This window comes from Oreochromis aureus, linkage group 2 (assembly GCF_013358895.1).
Source record: "Oreochromis aureus strain Israel breed Guangdong linkage group 2, ZZ_aureus, whole genome shotgun sequence".
In the NCBI taxonomy this organism is placed as follows: domain Eukaryota; kingdom Metazoa; phylum Chordata; class Actinopteri; order Cichliformes; family Cichlidae; genus Oreochromis; species Oreochromis aureus.
In genome coordinates this window covers 12644805-12662738 of record NC_052943.1, presented here as the reverse complement: position 1 = coordinate 12662738, position 17934 = coordinate 12644805, and the positions used below count along the sequence as shown (strand labels likewise).

The window sequence follows — 17934 nt, the reverse complement described above, 5'->3', positions numbered from 1 at the left end:
TACCGAAGTGCAATGTGGATGTACATGAGATGACAATGAGTCGAGCACAAGAAATGAGATTATCAATATTGACAGCAGGAAGTGATTAATATGTGATGGTTATTGTTTCGGTAGTTTAAAAGGTGATTTAGTCATTTTAATACTACACTGATAATAATGCCCATTAACTATAATTGTGATTTTTAACGCACAGAACGTCCCTTCGACTGGTCACTTACTTCCCCGACTATCGCTACCGCGGATAGCTGAAGGTTTTGATTTGACGGATTTGACGTCGGATGCACTTCCTGACGCAAGCCGGGGATTTCCCCGCTGTGCCTCTTTAAAAATGGAAGGAGGTTTCCGTTCCTTAAACAACGAATGCGTTAATCACTACAACACGAACTAAACACGGACTTCCGAATTTACATGAACTAATAAGTAAATCTTGAATATAGGACCTTTATTCGTCTTTTATGCGAAAGATCATTAACAGTGCAGATTGACTTTGTTTGTATATGATGAAAGGCGTTATTTTGAAAAACATTAAAATTCATACACGAACACACTAAATAAATGCAAGAAAGGTGAGGTACTGTAGGAAAGACCCTGTAAATAACAAGAAGCCTCAGGTTCTACTTATCAAAGACGGTGCTATAAATGTAAAAACTTAAAGAAATAACAAAACACTGCAAATTTGATATTTCAGAATCCTACCTCCAATGAAGTATCGAAATCTTCAAATGGATCAGCAAAGCCTGATGGACTTTTCTTCAGAGTCTGGTCAGCAGGCAGCGTGTTGTCATTGTATGATGTCACAAACTTAAAGTCACTGGTTCTAGAACCTGTGGTCAGGTACGCATCATAATTGTAAGTGCTGCGTAAAGTTCCTGTGCCATCAACATCTGCGTAATTAGGGGGGAGATAACCGCTGGGGATGGCCACTGCTCCGTCAAACATCAGTCTGGGTTTTCTCCTGCGACAAAACCTCAAACCCAGGATGATGATGATGAAAGTCAGAAAAAAGGTGGACACAGACACCAGCGCGATGATCAGATAAGAGGTCAGTTTGGAATTGCTGTCACTATAAGAGAGATCCTTCAGTTCTGGCACCTCAGCCAAGTTATCAGAAATTAGTAAATACATGGAACAGGTGGCAGACAGAGAGGGCTGTCCGTTATCTTTCACTGCCACTACAAGGTTCTGTTTCATGCTGTCAGATTCAGAAATGTCCCGCTGTGTCCTGATCTCTCCGCTGTGGACACCAATAGTAAAAAGTCCCGGATCAGTGGATTTAACTATTTGATAGGACAGCCAGGCGTTCTGTCCGGAGTCCGCGTCCACCGCGATCACTTTGGACACCAGAGAGCCTCCGTGTGCAGCTTTGGGGACCAGCTCGGTCATGAAGGAGTTGCCCTCCGGGGATGGGTACAGGATCTGAGGAGAGTTGTCATTCACATCTGAGATGAACACACTCACGGTCACGTTGCTGCTAAGAGGAGGAGAACCGTTGTCTCTGGCCATTACGTAGACTTTAAAACTCCTGAACTGTTCGTAATCAAACGACCTTACAGCGTGGATCACACCCGTGTCTCCGTTCACAGACAGATAGGAGGACACCTGGGCGCCGTTCACCTCACCAGCTAACAGAGAATAAACCACTGTACCGTTCTGTCTCCAGTCAGGGTCTCGAGCACTAACGGAACATAAAGTGGAGCCAGGTTTGTTATTCTCACTCACATATGCGCTGTACGACTGCTCATCAAACACAGGTGGGTTGTCGTTGATGTCAGCTACAGATAACTGAACAGTTTTAGAGGAGGACAGAGGTGGAGAGCCCTCATCAGTGGCAGTGATTGTAATGTTGTAATCAGACACTAGTTCGCGGTCCAGCTGTCCTGTGGTCACCAGAGAATAATAGTTTTTAATAGAAGGAACCAGTTTAAAGGGGACACCATGTTGGATCGAACAGCGGACCTGTCCGTTATTCTCAGAGTCTCTGTCCTGCACGTTAATGATGCCCACCTCTGTACCAGGCGAGACGTTCTCAGGAATGGAGTTAGACAGCGATTCCAGAGAAACCGCTGGTGCATTGTCGTTTATGTCAGTAATCTCTATTGTAACTTTGGCATATGATTTTAGTCCTAAACCATCCTTGGCTTGCACTGGGATTTCAAAAGAGCTTCTGTCTTCAAAGTCAATTACACCAGTTACTCTAATTTCTCCCGTTTTGTGTTCAATAGTAAACACATTCATATTATCATCAGATATGTGCCCTAAGTCATACGTTACATCTCCGTTCACTCCTTCGTCTGCGTCTGTCGCACTGACTTTAATCACTGGTGTATCTAAAGGAGAATTTTCAGGCAGACTGGCTTTATAAACGGCCTGGCTGAACACTGGGGCGTTATCATTGGCATCCACCACAGTGACGTGTATGACTACGGTACCGGATCTCTGAGGAGATCCACCGTCCAAAGCTGTGAGGAGTAAATTCATCTCTTTTTGTCTCTCTCGATCAAGTTTATTTTCTAACACAAGTTCAACCTTGTTGCTGTCAGCAGCCAGAATAAAGATGTCGTTCTTTTGAAGCTCGTACCTTTGCACAGCATTTTGACCTATATCTGCGTCATGGGCCTGCTCTATTGAGAAGCGGCTACCCTTCTCGGTTGACTCGCTTATTTCCATCTCAATCAAATTTTCTCTGAATTTTGGCGAGTTGTCATTCACGTCTTGTATATGAACACTTACACGATGAAGGTCCAAAGGATTTTGTAAAACCATATCCACTTGCACAACACATGAAGGTTTCTTGCCACAAAGGCTTTCTCTGTCGATTCTCTCCGATGTGATCAAATCTCCCGTTCTCATATTAATGTCACAGTAACGCTTACGAGATCCATCAAAATCAATGCGAGCCTTCCGGGAAGATAAAGTCCTCAGATCAAGCCCAAGATCCTTAGCTATATTTCCAATCACGGAGTCTCGTTTCATCTCCTCTTGAATATTATAACTTAGATCTCCATGAGCGATGCGCAGCGTTACAATAAAGGAGGCAAAGAAGAAGATCGGCCCTGCTATTGAAAATCCTTTGTCTCCCATCCTGACTCGAAAAGAGCCCATCTTGCAGCAATTATACTGTCCACAGTGGCAAAGTGAAATCTATTCCAAAATACACAGCAATCCTTAGAACTTTACAGCAAGGTATGGGGTTCGGAAGGTTCGGATATATGCGTTTTTCCAGCAGTCTGCATTTGATATCTAATCAGTAAGTAGAGTGGGTGGAGTGGCGAGTGCTTATTTTCCGTTAGTCAACAGCGACACCACGAGTCACCTATTATTCATAAAAAAGTAAATCACTCCAAGACCGCTCTCGGCCATATTTAACAGTTGCGAATATTATTTTAAAAAAACATTAGGCACAGTTAGCAAAGAATGCTTGAGTAAGATGCCGATGTCATGCCACAACAGTCATTTAAAATGATATTTGGTTTGTTACCCTCAAATGTATACTGTTTGAGCTTCAACAAACCCTTACATTCTTGAATTTATTTTACATTTTTGTAATAAACAAAAGTTCTAAGGTTCTCCTTTTTGAGACAATAAGCTTAGGTAACTGAATTACACAAACGTACAGTTTTGATTACTGAAATTCACATGGAATGTCGGAGATACCAAACAAGTCTCCAGATCCAGTTACTCCAAGAAACCCTGAATCGTTTCAGCACCATGGACGGGCACTGTAAGATTTGGCATGGTTATTGCGCAATGTGTTGTCTCCTAAAATCAATGAGAGATAACTATACAACTGTAAAGACTAATTTATTTTTAAAACTCTACCCAAAGCTAACTACTGCAAGGCTGCATCCGAAACTGAAGCTTTGTTTCCATCATATTGCCTAAAAAGTGAATCAGTTGACCCTGCCGAGACCTGGAAACGACATCATAAAAGAATGAGCAGGCTACTGCTGCAATTTAAATACACTTTTCTTTAAACAAAATGTCATTGGCGCTCAATGCCACTGCTCAAAAGTTTCAGTGTCATGTTGAAATGTCGTTTTGCTTGAATGAAAAGCAAATTATTTTCATTTAATATAATTTTAAATTAGAATTGTTACAAATTTTATTTTATTTAAAAAAAAATGAATTATTGGAAATAATTAGATGTTTTTTTTCTTGGAATTTCTGTGTAGCTATACAAAGGTCCATTTCCTGCAAGTAAAATATCTGTTTCAATTGCATGTGTTCACCTGTTACTCTTAAATCACAGTTCAAATTCATCCCAAATTCAGTTATGTTAGCAAAGCCAAAAACTGTTACATTACTTGGAAAATAAATTGAGTTATTTGTCTGTGGGTTTAATTAATGCTAAAATGGCCCCAATTTTTTCTTAAACGCTGAGTTGTTGTTCTTAATGACTGTTGCATAATGACTGAAACTAGCACCACTGAAGGAACAATGGGCTGGGAGTTTACTTTTGAAGTCCAGATGTAGTCTCCCAGGTCTTAGCTGGTATGGTTCTCTACGCCACCAAATTTAGGGGAATGGTGGATGTGGAGGGGGTCACCGAGGACGTTGACTCGTAGCAGGGGAGACTGTAGCCAAGCGAACTAACACTATACATAAAAACAAGGTTTAAGAAGAGGTGATTGTGTTTTAACAGCCTGTTTGTAGAGTTGTCATGGTGATGACTAGACCTTGCGTTTTGGGGGCAGTGTTGCCAACTTAGCGACTTTGTCGCTATATTTAGCGAGTTTTCAGACCCCCTAGCGACTTTTTTTCTATAAAAAGTCGCTAAAAAAAGACGTGAAAGCGCGTATCGCTTTTACTCTCAACAAGCAGCGGGTGCTGTAACGCAGTCAGTTCTTCTTTTAATCTTTTACTCTTATGCTGTTTTGTGGATCACAAGGTTTAAAACTACTTATAAACACACACAAACACAAAGTAACTCCACCAGAGTGCCTATTTCGGGTCACTTTTGCCGGTCCAAGCCCGGGTAAAGGAGCAGGGTTGGAATTGTGACATTAAAAAAACAATAATTGCTAAAAGAAATTTAATTTGTAGTTCTAAATAAATTCTAAATGCATGTAGGACGTTTTTTACTCACTTTAGGTCTCTTCCACGATGTTATTTCTCTCTCCAACAACATAGGTTACAATTACATTAGCGTGACCAATTATGCAAATTAGGTGATGACGTCATTTAGCGACTTCTAGCGACTTTTAGGACAGCCAATAGCGATTTTCCTTACTGAGGAGTTGGCAACACTGTTTGGGGGTACACTGTCCCTTTAAGAGCCACCTTAAGCCAAAGCATGCATGTACTCAGGTTTGCGTCACGCACTGCGCACTGCAAGTCGGAGCACTGGAGAGTTAGCAACTCAAACTTTTGCAGCCTCTATCTACACGTGAGGTAAATGTGCTAGAAAAGTGTAAAATATTGCAAAATTTTGTCGTCGGTTTTGTCGGAGACGGTAATTAGCATAAGAAGCTAAGTTTATTATGCGATGACTCCGTGTTTGTGATGATTTTTGTAGAGTTCTGAACGTGCCACGGGTGTATGTTCAAGGGTCACGTGCTGTGAGCAGGACTGAAGAGCGGGTTGGCGTGGGTAATGACAGAGTGTCCTAAGAGATTTCAAAGTTTTTAAGTTTACACTGTTACTCACTTTGCACAACTTTTTATGTTTCTGTTTGATTCAGAGGGGAGATCACTTGCTGTGTGATTCCTGCGCGTGTACTTGTCCTGGCACAACGGCTGTGTAGAGAAATCAAAGTGAGTTCATGATGTTCCCTCTTAAAAATGTACAAGTTAAAAAGAGAGTTTACAGTGCACTTCTTTGTCAGCTGAACTGTGAATTATGGGTTCCAAAGAACAATTTGTTTTCTTTTTGTATATTTGTTTCTTGACAGGTCACTACTGTTGTCTATACTGATTGAGCTCTGATATGGACTTTGATGTTGCTGTTGTCTCAGACACTGAAAGGCAGTTTTGTGTTGAGCCAGTGGAATAGTTAAATGTGACTGTTTTCACTCAAAAATATAAACTTAAAACTGTGCTTTCCTGAATACAGTTGGTGGAAAAATGTCATATATATACACACATATGTACATATATACACACACACACACACACACACACATACATACACACACATATATATATATATATATATATATATATATATATATATATATATATATATATGTGTGTGTGTATTTGTATACATGTATACATATATACATATGTAAGATGTATATGTACAATATGTACAATTGTCATATGTACAATGACAATAAAAGTTCTAAGTCTAATTGTATATGTGGGAAAGAAGTTACGTTTTTCTACCTCAGAAGATGTGGTGATATCGTCAAACGGATCAGCAAAATCTGATGAACTTTTCTTCAGAGTCTGGTCAGCAGGCAGCGTGTTGTCATTGTATGATGTCACAAACTTAAAGTCACTGGTTCTAGAACCTGTGGTCAGGTAGGCATCATAATTGTAAGTGCTGCGTAAAGTTCCTGTGCCATCAACATCTGCATAATTAGGAGGGAGATAACCGCTGGGAATGGCCACTGCTCCGTCAAACAATAGTCTGGGCTTTCTCCTGCGACAAAACCTCAAACCCAGGATGATGATGATGAAAGTCAGAAAAAAGGTGGACACAGACACCAGCGCGATGATCAGATAAGAGGTCAGTTTGGAATTGCTCTCATTATAAGACAGATCCTTCAGTTCTGGCACCTCAGCCAAGTTATCAGAAATAAGTAAATACATGGAACAGGTGGCAGACAGAGAGGGCTGTCCGTTATCTTTCACTGCCACTACAAGGTTCTGTTTCATGCTGTCAGATTCAGAAATGTCCCGCTGTGTCTTGATCTCTCCGCTGTGGACACCAATAGTAAAAAGTCCCGGATCTGTGGATTTAACTATATGATAGGACAGCCAGGCGTTCTGTCCGGAGTCCGCATCCACCGCGATCACTTTGGACACCAGAGAGCCTCCGTGTGCAGCTTTGGGGACCAGCTCGGTCATGAAGGAGTTGCCCTCCGGGGATGGGTACAGGATCTGAGGAGAGTTGTCATTCACATCTGAGATGAACACACTCACGGTCACGTTGCTGCTGAGAGGAGGAGAACCGTTGTCTCTGGCCATCACATGGACTTTAAAACTCCTGAACTGTTCATAATCAAACGACCTCACAGCGTGGATCACACCCGTGTCTCCGTTCACAGACAGATAGGAGGACACCGGGGCACCGTTCACCTCACCAGCTAGCAGAGAATAAACCACTGTACCATTCTGTCTCCAGTCGGGGTCTCGAGCACTAACGGAGCACAAGGTGGAGCCAGGTTTGTTATTCTCACTCACATATGCGCTGTATGACTGCTCATCAAACACAGGTGGGTTGTCGTTGATGTCAGCTACAGATAACTGAACAGTTTTAGAGGAGGACAGAGGTGGAGAGCCCTCGTCAGTGGCAGTGATTGTAATGTTGTAATCAGATACTAGTTCGCGGTCCAGCTGTCCTGTGGTCACCAGAGAATAATAGTTTTTAATAGAAGGAACCAACTTAAAGGGGACACCCTGCTGGATGGAGCAGCGGACCTGTCCGTTATTCTCAGAGTCTCTGTCCTGAACATTAATGATGCCCACCTCTGTACCAGTTGGCACATTCTCGGGTGTGGGGTTAGACATTGAATTTAGATTTATAACTGGTGCATTATCATTTACATCAGTCACATCTATTAACACTTTAGCATAAGATGTTAGTCCTAAACCATCTTTCGCTTCTGCTCTCATTTCAAAAGAATTTCTTTCTTCAAAGTCAATCACAGCAGTTACTTTAATTTTTCCCGTTTTACGATCAATGGAAAATACATTTATGTCGTCGTCAGACACTGGACTTAAGTCATACGTTACATCTCCATTCACTCCTTCGTCTCCGTCTGTGGCACTGACTTTAATCACTATTGTATCTAAAGGACAGTTTTCAGGCAGACTGGCTTTATAAACGGCCTGGCTGAACACTGGGGCGTTATCATTAGCATCCAGCACAGTGACGCGTATTACTACGGAACCGGATCTCTGAGGAGATCCACCGTCCAAAGCTGTGAGAAGTAAATTCATCACGCTTTGTTTCTCTCTATCAAGAGTATTTTCTAGTACGAGTTCAACCTTGTTGCTGTCAACAGCCAGAATAAAGTTGTCGTTCTTTTGAAGCTCGTACCTTTGCACAGCATTTTGACCTATATCTGCGTCACGGGCCTGCTCTATTGAGAAGCGGTTACCTCTGTCTGCCGACTCGCGTATTTCCATCTCAATCAAATTCTTTTTGAATTTTGGCGAGTTGTCGTTCACGTCTTGTATATGAAGACTTACACGATGAAGCTCTAAAGGATTTTCTAACACCAGATCCACTTGCACAACACATGAAGGTTTCTTGGCACAGAGGCTTTCTCTGTCGATTCTCTCCAATGTGATCAGATCCCCCGTTCTCATATTAATATCACAGTAACGCTTATGAGTGCCCTCAAAATTAACACGAGCCTTCCGGGAAGATAAAGTCCTCAAATCAAAACCGAGATCCTTGGCTATATTTCCAATTGCTGAGTCTCGTTTAATCTCCTCGGGAAAGGAATAGCTCAGATCTCCATAAACGAGGTGCAGTGTTACAAAAATGGAAGAAATGCAGAAGATCGGGCCTTGCGCCGAAAATCCTTTGTCCCGCATTCTGACAAAGATCGACCGTCAATTTCAAACAAAATGTACTGTGCAGCACAAAAAAAGAAGGTCGGACCAAAACAACTAAATGTTCGGTTATTTGGTAAGAATTTGCGCCATCTCTATCCGGGATTTTACCAGATTATCCAGACACTTTACAACTGATTTCGATGCAATAGTGGGTGGAGTGGCGAGAGATTATTTTCTGTTAGACAAGGGCGACACCACGAGTTACTTTATCATCTTCACACCAGAACGCATTGAAATATTTTCACAATTTAAATCCGGATTGTGGCAGCAATTCATCATATTTAAATTACCTGTGCTTATCAGCTTAAAACGTCCGTGTGATTTCTGCAATATAATAGACTAAGCACGGGATGAAGGTCTTCACTTCACAGGTATACCGTATGCCTGTCCGTGTAAACGAGATGTGGATTGTAATTTATACATATATTGCCTTTGCTTTTGCTAGGTAAAACTTTGTATAAACTGTATTCCTAAACATTATTATTGCAAAATGTTTAAATCTCCAAAAGAGAGGGCCAACTTAACTTTGAGTATATAAACACTGTACATTTTTAACAGTAAAAGAACATGTTATCCTAAAGTGCGTCAGGGCATTTGGATGAGTTACAATACATTATACATTTTGTTACATATGAAAATAACTAATATGACAGAAATGCATTCTGAATAGCCGAGACACAAAAATACATTTTCCTACGGGGCTGCGCGAGAACACCAGAAGAGCCTTTCAGTGCCACACAGAGCTGTTTTTACATTTTATGTTGTTAGGGCCCACTGTTCCAAGAGTATGTAGTAGTAATAATAATAATAATAATTCGTCCATTCATAGTCATGAAGCGAAAACCATGCCTGGGCTGACACAGAGACAATAGCCCGTTTTTAATTACACTTCCTAAGACCTTACCATCGATTAAACATGGCGAGGTCTTGTAAAAATGTTCCATCAGTCCAGAAGCCTCTTACTTGTGGCGTCTCCTTTTTGTGCTAGGGTGTGAAGTTAACCACAGTTAACCATCCCACCCCCCAGGCGAGCATGATACAACAGAAGAGGTATGTATCGCGCTCTTCTCAATATTGGTAGTTTAGGACACAAACTATTGTCTGCCTCGAGCTGTTTGCAAGGTAGAAATTGCTGGCATGTTGTGTTATCTGTTGCTGCTGGGTCGGGAAGCACTCCTCTCCTGTCTAGGTGGAGTAGTTCAGTGGGCCTGGTATGTATTAGCTGCCCTTTCCTCTGCGTTCGGCTTTGAATTTAAATTGCCGATTTATTAAATGTAATATGTCACTTTTCATATATTAAAGCTGCTGCCTCTCTTCGGGATGCCTCGCTGTTGTGTTTCTCCGTTTTGTACTTCTCTTTGGTTCTCGTTTATGCTGCTTTATTTCTTTTTTGTTATGTTATGATTTGTTCACTGGTATTGTTTGCGTCAGCGGCATTCAGCGGTGCTTTGCTCATCGCTCTGCCACTTCAGCTGGGACCGTGTTCGACATCCTAATTGAGGCCTTATTTTAATTTATGTAAGTTTGTGTACATATCTGAGGTAAGGTTAATGTTCTAATTATATTTATTTCACCAAGAATCGTTTAATTTGTTTCGCTAGAACTGTTGTTACGTTAATGTAGCCTATTATAGGATTTCCTTGGTGTAAAGTTACATTAAAGCATTCACCCCACCCCCCATGGTTGAATGTATAGAAATTTAAAAACTAGTTTTGTTTTGTTTTGGGGTTTTTTTGTTTTTTGGGGGGGTGGGGGCGTTGTATTGCTTTGTTTTAGAATACTAAAATTGCATTTCCGAATTTCGGAACCTTGTCTCCTGCCACATCTTTAGTGGAATGAACCTGTGCGCCTTACTGGTGCTTTTAGTTATTTCGTTGGGTGAAATTCCCGAGCTGGCGATGGTGGCAACTTTTTGCTGCCATAACTATTGTGGGAATAGTGAATTTAAGGGATAAACATTAAATACACTGTTTCATACTCTCGTGTTGCAAAAAACAATTTCGATTGACAGTGTAACGATGCCTCTTCGATTGTAATTCGTGAAAGAACAATGTAGCCAGAGAAATATTAAAGACCTTTAAGTAAAATGGAAAAGTTCTGAGCATCCCTACCTCTTCAAATGTCTCCACAACTTCAAACGGATCAGCAAAGTCTGATGGACTTTTCTTCAGAGTCTGGTCAGCAGGCAGCGTGTTGTCATTGTATGATGTCACAAACTTAAAGTCACTGGTTCTAGAACCTGTGGTCAGGTAGGCATCATAATTGTAAGTGCTGCGTAAAGTTCCTGTGCCATCAACATCTGCGTAATTAGGAGGAAGATAACCGCTGGGGATGGCGACTGCTCCATCAAACAACAGTCTGGGCTTTCTCCTGCGACAAAATCTTAATCCCAGGATGATGATAATGAAAGTCAGAAAAAACGTGGACACAGACACCAGCGCGATGATCAGATAAGAGGTCAGTTTGGAATTGCTCTCATTATAAGACAGATCCTTCAGTTCTGGCACCTCAGCCAAGTTATCAGAAATAAGTAAATACATGGAACAGGTGGCAGACAGAGAGGGCTGTCCGTTATCTTTCACTGCCACTACAAGGTTCTGTTTCATGCTGTCAGATTCAGAAATGTCCCGCTGTGTCCTGATCTCTCCACTGTGGACACCAATGGTAAAAAGTCCCGGATCTGTGGATTTGACTATTTGATAGGACAGCCAGGCGTTCTGTCCGGAGTCCGCGTCCACCGCGATCACTTTGGACACCAGAGAGCCTCCGTGTGCAGCTTTGGGGACCAGCTCGGTCATGAAGGAGTTGCCCTCCGGGGATGGGTACAGGATCTGAGGAGAGTTGTCATTCACATCTGAGATGAACACACTCACGGTCACGTTGCTGCTGAGAGGAGGAGAACCGTTGTCTCTGGCCATCACGTGGACTTTGAAACTCCTGAACTGTTCGTAATCAAACGACCTCACAGCTTGGATCACACCCGTGTCTCCGTTCACAGATAGGTAGGATGACACCGGGGCACCGTTCACCTCACCAGCTAACAGAGAATACACCACTGTACCATTCTGTCTCCAGTCGGGGTCTCGAGCACTAACGGAACATAAAGTGGAGCCCGGTTTGTTATTCTCACTCACATATGCGCTGTACGACTGCTCATCAAACACAGGTGAGTTGTCGTTGATGTCAGCTACAGATAATTGAACACTTTTAGAGGAGGACAGAGGTGGAGAGCCCTCATCAGTGGCAGTGATTGTAATGTTGTAATCAGACACTAGTTCACGGTCCAGTTGTCCTGTGGTCACCAGAGAATAATAGTTTTTAATAGAAGGAACCAACTTAAAGGGGACACCCTGTTGGATCGAACAGCGGACCTGCCCGTTATTCCCAGAGTCTCTGTCCTGAACATTAATGATGCCCACCTCTGTACCAGTTGGCACGTTCTCCGCTGTGGGGTTAGTGAGTGATTTTACATATATCCCTGGTGCATTATCATTTACATCAGTGACATCTATTAACACTTTGGCGTAAGAAGTTAGACCTAAACCATCTTTCGCTTCTGCTCTCATTTCAAAAGAATTTCTTTCTTCAAAGTCAATCATGGCAGTTACTTTAATTTCTCCCGTTTTGGGATCAATAGAAAATACATTTATATCATCCTCAGACACGTGACTTAAGTCATATGTTACATCTCCGTTCAGTCTTTCGTCTGCGTCTGTGGCACTGACTTTAATCACTATTGTATCTAAAGGACAGTTTTCAGGCAGACTGGCTTTATAAACGGCCTGGCTGAACACTGGGGCGTTATCATTAGCATCCAGCACAGTGACGCGTATTACTACGGAACCGGATCTCTGAGGAGATCCACCGTCCAAAGCTGTGAGAAGTAAATTCATCACGCTTTGTTTCTCTCTATCAAGAGTATTTTCTAGTACGAGTTCAACCTTGTTGCTGTCAACAGCCAGAATAAAGTTGTCGTTCTTTTGAAGCTCGTACCTTTGCACAGCATTTTGACCTATATCTGCGTCATGGGCCTGCTCTATTGAGAAGCGGTTACCTCTGTCTGCCGACTCGTGTATTTCCATCTCAATCAAATTCTTTTTGAATTTTGGCGAGTTATCGTTCACGTCTTGTATATGAAGACTTACACGATGAAGCTCTAACGGATTTTCTAACACCAGATCCACTTGCACAACACATGAAGGTTTCTTGGCACAAAGGCTTTCTCTGTCGATTCTCTCCGATGTGATCAGATCCCCCGTTCTCAGATTAATATTACAGTAGCTTTTACGAGTTCCCTCAAAATCAACACGAGCTTTCCGGGAAAATAAAGTCATCAGATCAAAACCGAGATCCTTAGCTATATTTCCAATCACGGAGTCTCGTTTCATCTCCTCGGGAAAAGAATAGCTCAGATCTCCGTAAGCGAGCTGCAGTGTTACAATAAAGCAAGCAAAGCAGAAGATCGGGTCTACCGCCGGAAATCTTTTGCCGTCTGCCATCATGGGACAAAAGACCCGCAAGAAGAAGAAGAAGAAATTGCAGTCCACAAAAACAAAGTGTTATTCCAAAAAATTAAAGATTTCTTAAAGGATGGAAACAAAACAGAATTCGTGTAACGAGCGGATTCCTCTGAACAACTATAACTGATATTTATGCAGTAATAGTGGGTGGAGATGAATGTGCTGCTTTTGTGCTAGCCCACAGCGGCACCAAGAGTTGTTTCTATCTAGTTACACTTACATGTCATCATATGAAGAGTCTCTAAACCCATATTTTTTTTAATCATACGTAAAACAAATCTTTCTCGGAATGCTTTTTCATCATTGATGAGCATCGCATACATTATGGTGTCAAATATTAAGGCTTAATTATGGCACAAAACTAAACGTTTCAGCACCACGGTTACAGCTGTCTCTTTTCCGTAGGTTTGACTCATTACAGATCCCGAGGCAATCATGTGCAAAATGTGCTCACTTTGAATCATTTTGTTACAAGTGTTAACTCTTGAGAAATCTATGAAATCATATTGTGTTCCTGAAATGTAATCTAGGTAATATATTTATAATAAAATTCTTCTGATAAAAGATATGCATGATGTGCTTAAGGAATTCTACTTCTCCATTTCCATTTTTAATAAAGTGTTTGCAGGACTTGATTGAATGAACATTTAAAATATTACACGATTATTACTACAAGCAGGAACAGCAAAGGACTTGTGTACTAGAACTGAGTGGAAGTAGTAATATCAGAGATAAAAACAAATTTAGAAAAGAACAAATTGTGCCTAGTTGTTTCAGCACCATGGACAGAGACAGCAGAGTGCCAAGTAGCCAGTAGCACTGGGAGCCACTTCCACTATAAAATTATCAATACTGCTTTTTCTGAATTCACACTTTGTCCCAGTTGGGGCCCTTAGCTGTTACAGAATCCCAGGTTCCATAATGAGAAATGAGATTTGCTCTCTCTCTCTCTCTCTCTCTTTCTATCTCTCTACAGAAAACAGTGTGTGAAACAATTCTCTGAGCTGCTTCTATGCCATGTCATCTTCACCACGCCAAAACATTTCTTCTTCCTCCTTCCCCTAAATACTAGTTGTCATCTAGTAAATTTAAAAACAGAAAACAAAACTCTGACAGCACTGAAATTGCCTTTGGAGAGTCTGAAGATTCTTTTGAATAGTAGATAGCACTATGGACTCAATTAAAGGGTGATGGTAACTATTTTGTCTTTAGTATTTAGGTTAACCTTTCAATCTACCCCTCTCTTATTTCTTACTTTTTGCATTCTCGATTGCTCTTGTCCCTCTTCTCCTCTTCTCTAGGTACCTTGCACCAGAAATGTGAGCAGAAGGAGCCACAAAGTCAGACAATGAAAAAGGAGTAGAGACAACAACCATTAAACAAAATGCAACATCATTACCTTATATATATATATATATATATATATATATATATATATATATATATATATATATATATATATATATATATATATATATATATATATATATATATATATATATATATATATATATATATATATATATATATATATATATATATATATATATATATATATATATATATATATATATATATATATATATATATATATATATATATATATATATATATATATATATATATATATATATATATATATATATATATATATATATATATATATATATATATATATATATATATATATATATATATATATATATATATATATATATACATATATATATATATATATATATATATATATATATATATATATATATATATATATATATATATATATATATATATATATATATATATATATATATATATATATATATATATATATATATATATATATATATATATATATATATATATATATATATATATATATATATATACATATATATATATATATATATATATATATATATATATATATATATATATATATATATATATATATATATATATATATATATATATATATATATATATATATATATATATATATATATATATATATATATATATATATATATATATATATATATATATATATATATATATATATATATATATATATATATATATATATATATATATATATATATATATATATATGTGTATGTATGTGTGTGTGTGTGTGTGTGTGTACACACACACATACCATACATACATACATACATACATACCATACATACATTTATTTATGGATGGATAGATGAATAGAATAGAATAGAATAGAATAGAATAGAATAGAATAGAATAGAATAGAATAGAATAGAATAATCCTTTAATTGTCCCACAAGGGGAAATTTGGTTGTAACAGCAGCCAAAAAGACATATACAAACAAACAGTACACAGTACACAGAACAGAAACATACACAATTTTTCTTACATATTTACATTAAGGACAATGGTTACTATATACAGAGAGTACTGTACAGTTATTAAATTAAATATAAATAACTACAGATAAGAGGCAAACCAGGTTGTAGTGCGAATCGGTTAATTAACTTATTGCAGTTACAGCACAGATGTAAACATCTATGTTTGTTGGGAGCAGTTCTGATTGTACAGTCTGACAGCTGCGGGGAGGAAGGACCTGCGGAAACGCTCCTTCATGCATCTAGGATGCAGCAGTCTGTCACTGAAGGAGCTCTGCAGTTCAGCAACATTTCCATGCATGGGGTGGGAGACTCTGTCCATCAGAGATGTTATTTTGGCCAGAGTCCTTCTGTCTCCCACCACCTGCACTGGGTCCAGGGTGCATCCCAGAACAGAGCTGGCCTTCCTGATGAGTTTATCCAACCTCTTCCTCTCAGCTGTCGATAAACGGCTGCTCCAACATACCACACTGTAAAAAATGACAGATGCCACTACAGAGTCATAGAAGGTCTTTAAAAGCGCTCCCTGTACTCCAAATGACCTCAGCCGCCTCAGCAGGTAGTGTCTGCTCTGACCCTTCCTGTAAAGAGCATCAGTGTTGTGGCTCCAGTCCAGTTTATTATTCAGGTGAACACCCAGGTACCTATAAGAGTCCACTATCTCAATGTCCACTCCCTGGATGTTCACCGGTGTCAGTGTGGTGGGTCTGCGTCTCCGGAAGTCCACCACCAACTCCTTGGTTTTCCCGGCGTTGATCAGCAGGTGGTTCTGCTGACACCAGTCAACAAAGTCTAGAGTCCACTGTCTGTACTCTGAGTCGTCCTCACCTGTGATGAGACCAACTATGGCAGAGTCGTCAGAGAACTTCTGTAGGTGGCAGCGTGGGGAGTTGATGGAGAAGTCTGCAGTGTAGAGGGTGAAGAGGAACGGTGCCAGCACAGTTCCCTGTGGGGCCCCCGTACTGCAGACCAGCGTGTCAGAGACAGCCCTGTGACCTCACATACTGTGGACATTCTGTGAGGTAGTCCAGTATCCACTGGGACATATGGTGGTCCACTCCCGATAGCTCCAGCTTGTCTCTCAGAAGTCGTGGCTGGATGGTGTTGAAAGCACTGGAGAAATCAAAGAACATGATCTTCACAGTGCTTCCAGGCTTCTCCAGGTGAGTCAGAGCTCGGTGCAGGAGGTAGATGATGGCGTCCTCCACCCGATGCCAGGCTGGTAAGCAAACTGCAGCGGATCCAATGAAGACCTCACCAGGGGGCGGAGATGGTTTAGAACCAACCTCTCGAGGGTCTTCATCAGATGGGATGTCAGGGCTACCGGCCTGTAGCTGCTGAGGTCCTTGGGATGGGAGGTCTTTGGTACCGGTACCACACAGGAGGTCTTCCACAGCTGTGGTACATTCCCCAGTGACAGGCTCAGGTTGAACAGATAACCTAGGATGCTACACAGTTCATCTGCGCAGCATCTCAGGAGCCTGGAGCTGACGCCATCTGGACCTGCAGCCTTCCGCACCTTGATCTTGCGAAGCTCATTCCTCACTTGAAGTGCTGAGATAGAAAGAGTGGATTTTGGGGAGGGGTGTGTATGTTGGAGTCCACAGAAGCCGGGGGTGGGTGTAATGACTGGGAGCTGGGAGGTGTGAAGCTGAGAGGTGTGAAGTCCTGAGATGAAGGACAGGCAGTCCCTGAAGATGAAGGAGATTGCAGCAGGGGGGATGATGCTGTGGGAGGGGTGGGTGGTTGATCAAACCTATTAAAATATTTATTTAGGTCATTCACCCACCCCAAGTCTCCTGCAGCATGGGGGGTTGGTTTTTGTCCTGAGATTGTCTTCAGGCTGTTCCAAACCCCTCTGATGTTGTCCTGTTGCAGCTGCTCTTCCATCTTCCTCCTGTAGTTTTCCTTTCCCTGCCTTATCTTCCATTTCAGCTTCTTCTGGACAACTCTCAGCTCCTGTTTGTCTCCAGATCTAAAGACTCTTTTCTTCTCCTTGAGGAGAGCCTTAATTTCAGGATTTATCCATGGCTTGTTGTTAGAAAAACAACGTACCTTTTTGATGGGTACGGTGTTGTCCACACAGAAGTTCATGTAATCTGTAATGCAGTCTGTGATGCTGTTGAGGTCATCCTCCAGGGGGCTGCAGAGGTTGTCCCACACAGTAGAACGGAAACAGTCCCTCAGGGCCTCTTCAGTCTCTGCTGACCATTTCCTTACTGTGCGTTTCACTACTGGTTCTCTGTGTACTAGAGGTTTATACACAGGCTGGAGATGAACCAGATTGTGATCTGAGCCCCCCA

General features: G+C 40.9%; 3 protein-coding genes and 1 long non-coding RNA gene across 4 annotated transcripts in view; 1 reads left to right on the top strand and 3 right to left on the bottom strand.

The window, feature by feature from the left end:
* The window catches only part of LOC116335353 (protocadherin gamma-C5-like), a 281881-nt gene extending 278759 nt beyond the window's left edge, over positions 1 to 3122 (bottom strand). Inside the window, exon 1 of the mRNA XM_039618250.1 lies at positions 697 to 3122. Coding sequence (XP_039474184.1) covers positions 697 to 3102 — 2406 coding nt within the window. The 5' untranslated portion in view covers positions 3103 to 3122. The remainder of the gene's footprint in view (positions 1 to 696) is intronic.
* A 2195-nt stretch (positions 3123 to 5317) lies between these two features.
* LOC120442268 lies at positions 5318 to 6114 on the top strand. The gene is made up of 4 exons (XR_005614609.1): positions 5318 to 5391; positions 5516 to 5589; positions 5681 to 5753; positions 5891 to 6114. It is a non-coding gene; the product is annotated as an uncharacterized LOC120442268 (long non-coding RNA).
* Positions 6115 to 6282: 168 nt separating this feature from the next.
* Positions 6283 to 8812, bottom strand: LOC120432813 (protocadherin gamma-A12-like). Its single transcript, XM_039598027.1, has 2 exons — positions 6327 to 8812; positions 6283 to 6288 (listed from the first exon to the last, which is right to left on the bottom strand). The coding sequence occupies exons 1-2, from the start codon at positions 8709 to 8711 to the stop codon at positions 6283 to 6285; spliced, it is 2391 nt and encodes a 796-aa protein (XP_039453961.1). The 5' UTR covers positions 8712 to 8812.
* Positions 8813 to 8844: 32 nt separating this feature from the next.
* On the bottom strand, positions 8845 to 13231 carry LOC116336077 (protocadherin gamma-A11-like). The gene is made up of 2 exons (XM_039598019.1): positions 10844 to 13231; positions 8845 to 8907 (listed from the first exon to the last, which is right to left on the bottom strand). Exons 1-2 carry the CDS (start codon positions 13229 to 13231, stop codon positions 8845 to 8847), a joined length of 2451 nt encoding a protein of 816 aa, XP_039453953.1.
* Positions 13232 to 17934: the final 4703 nt, after the last annotated feature.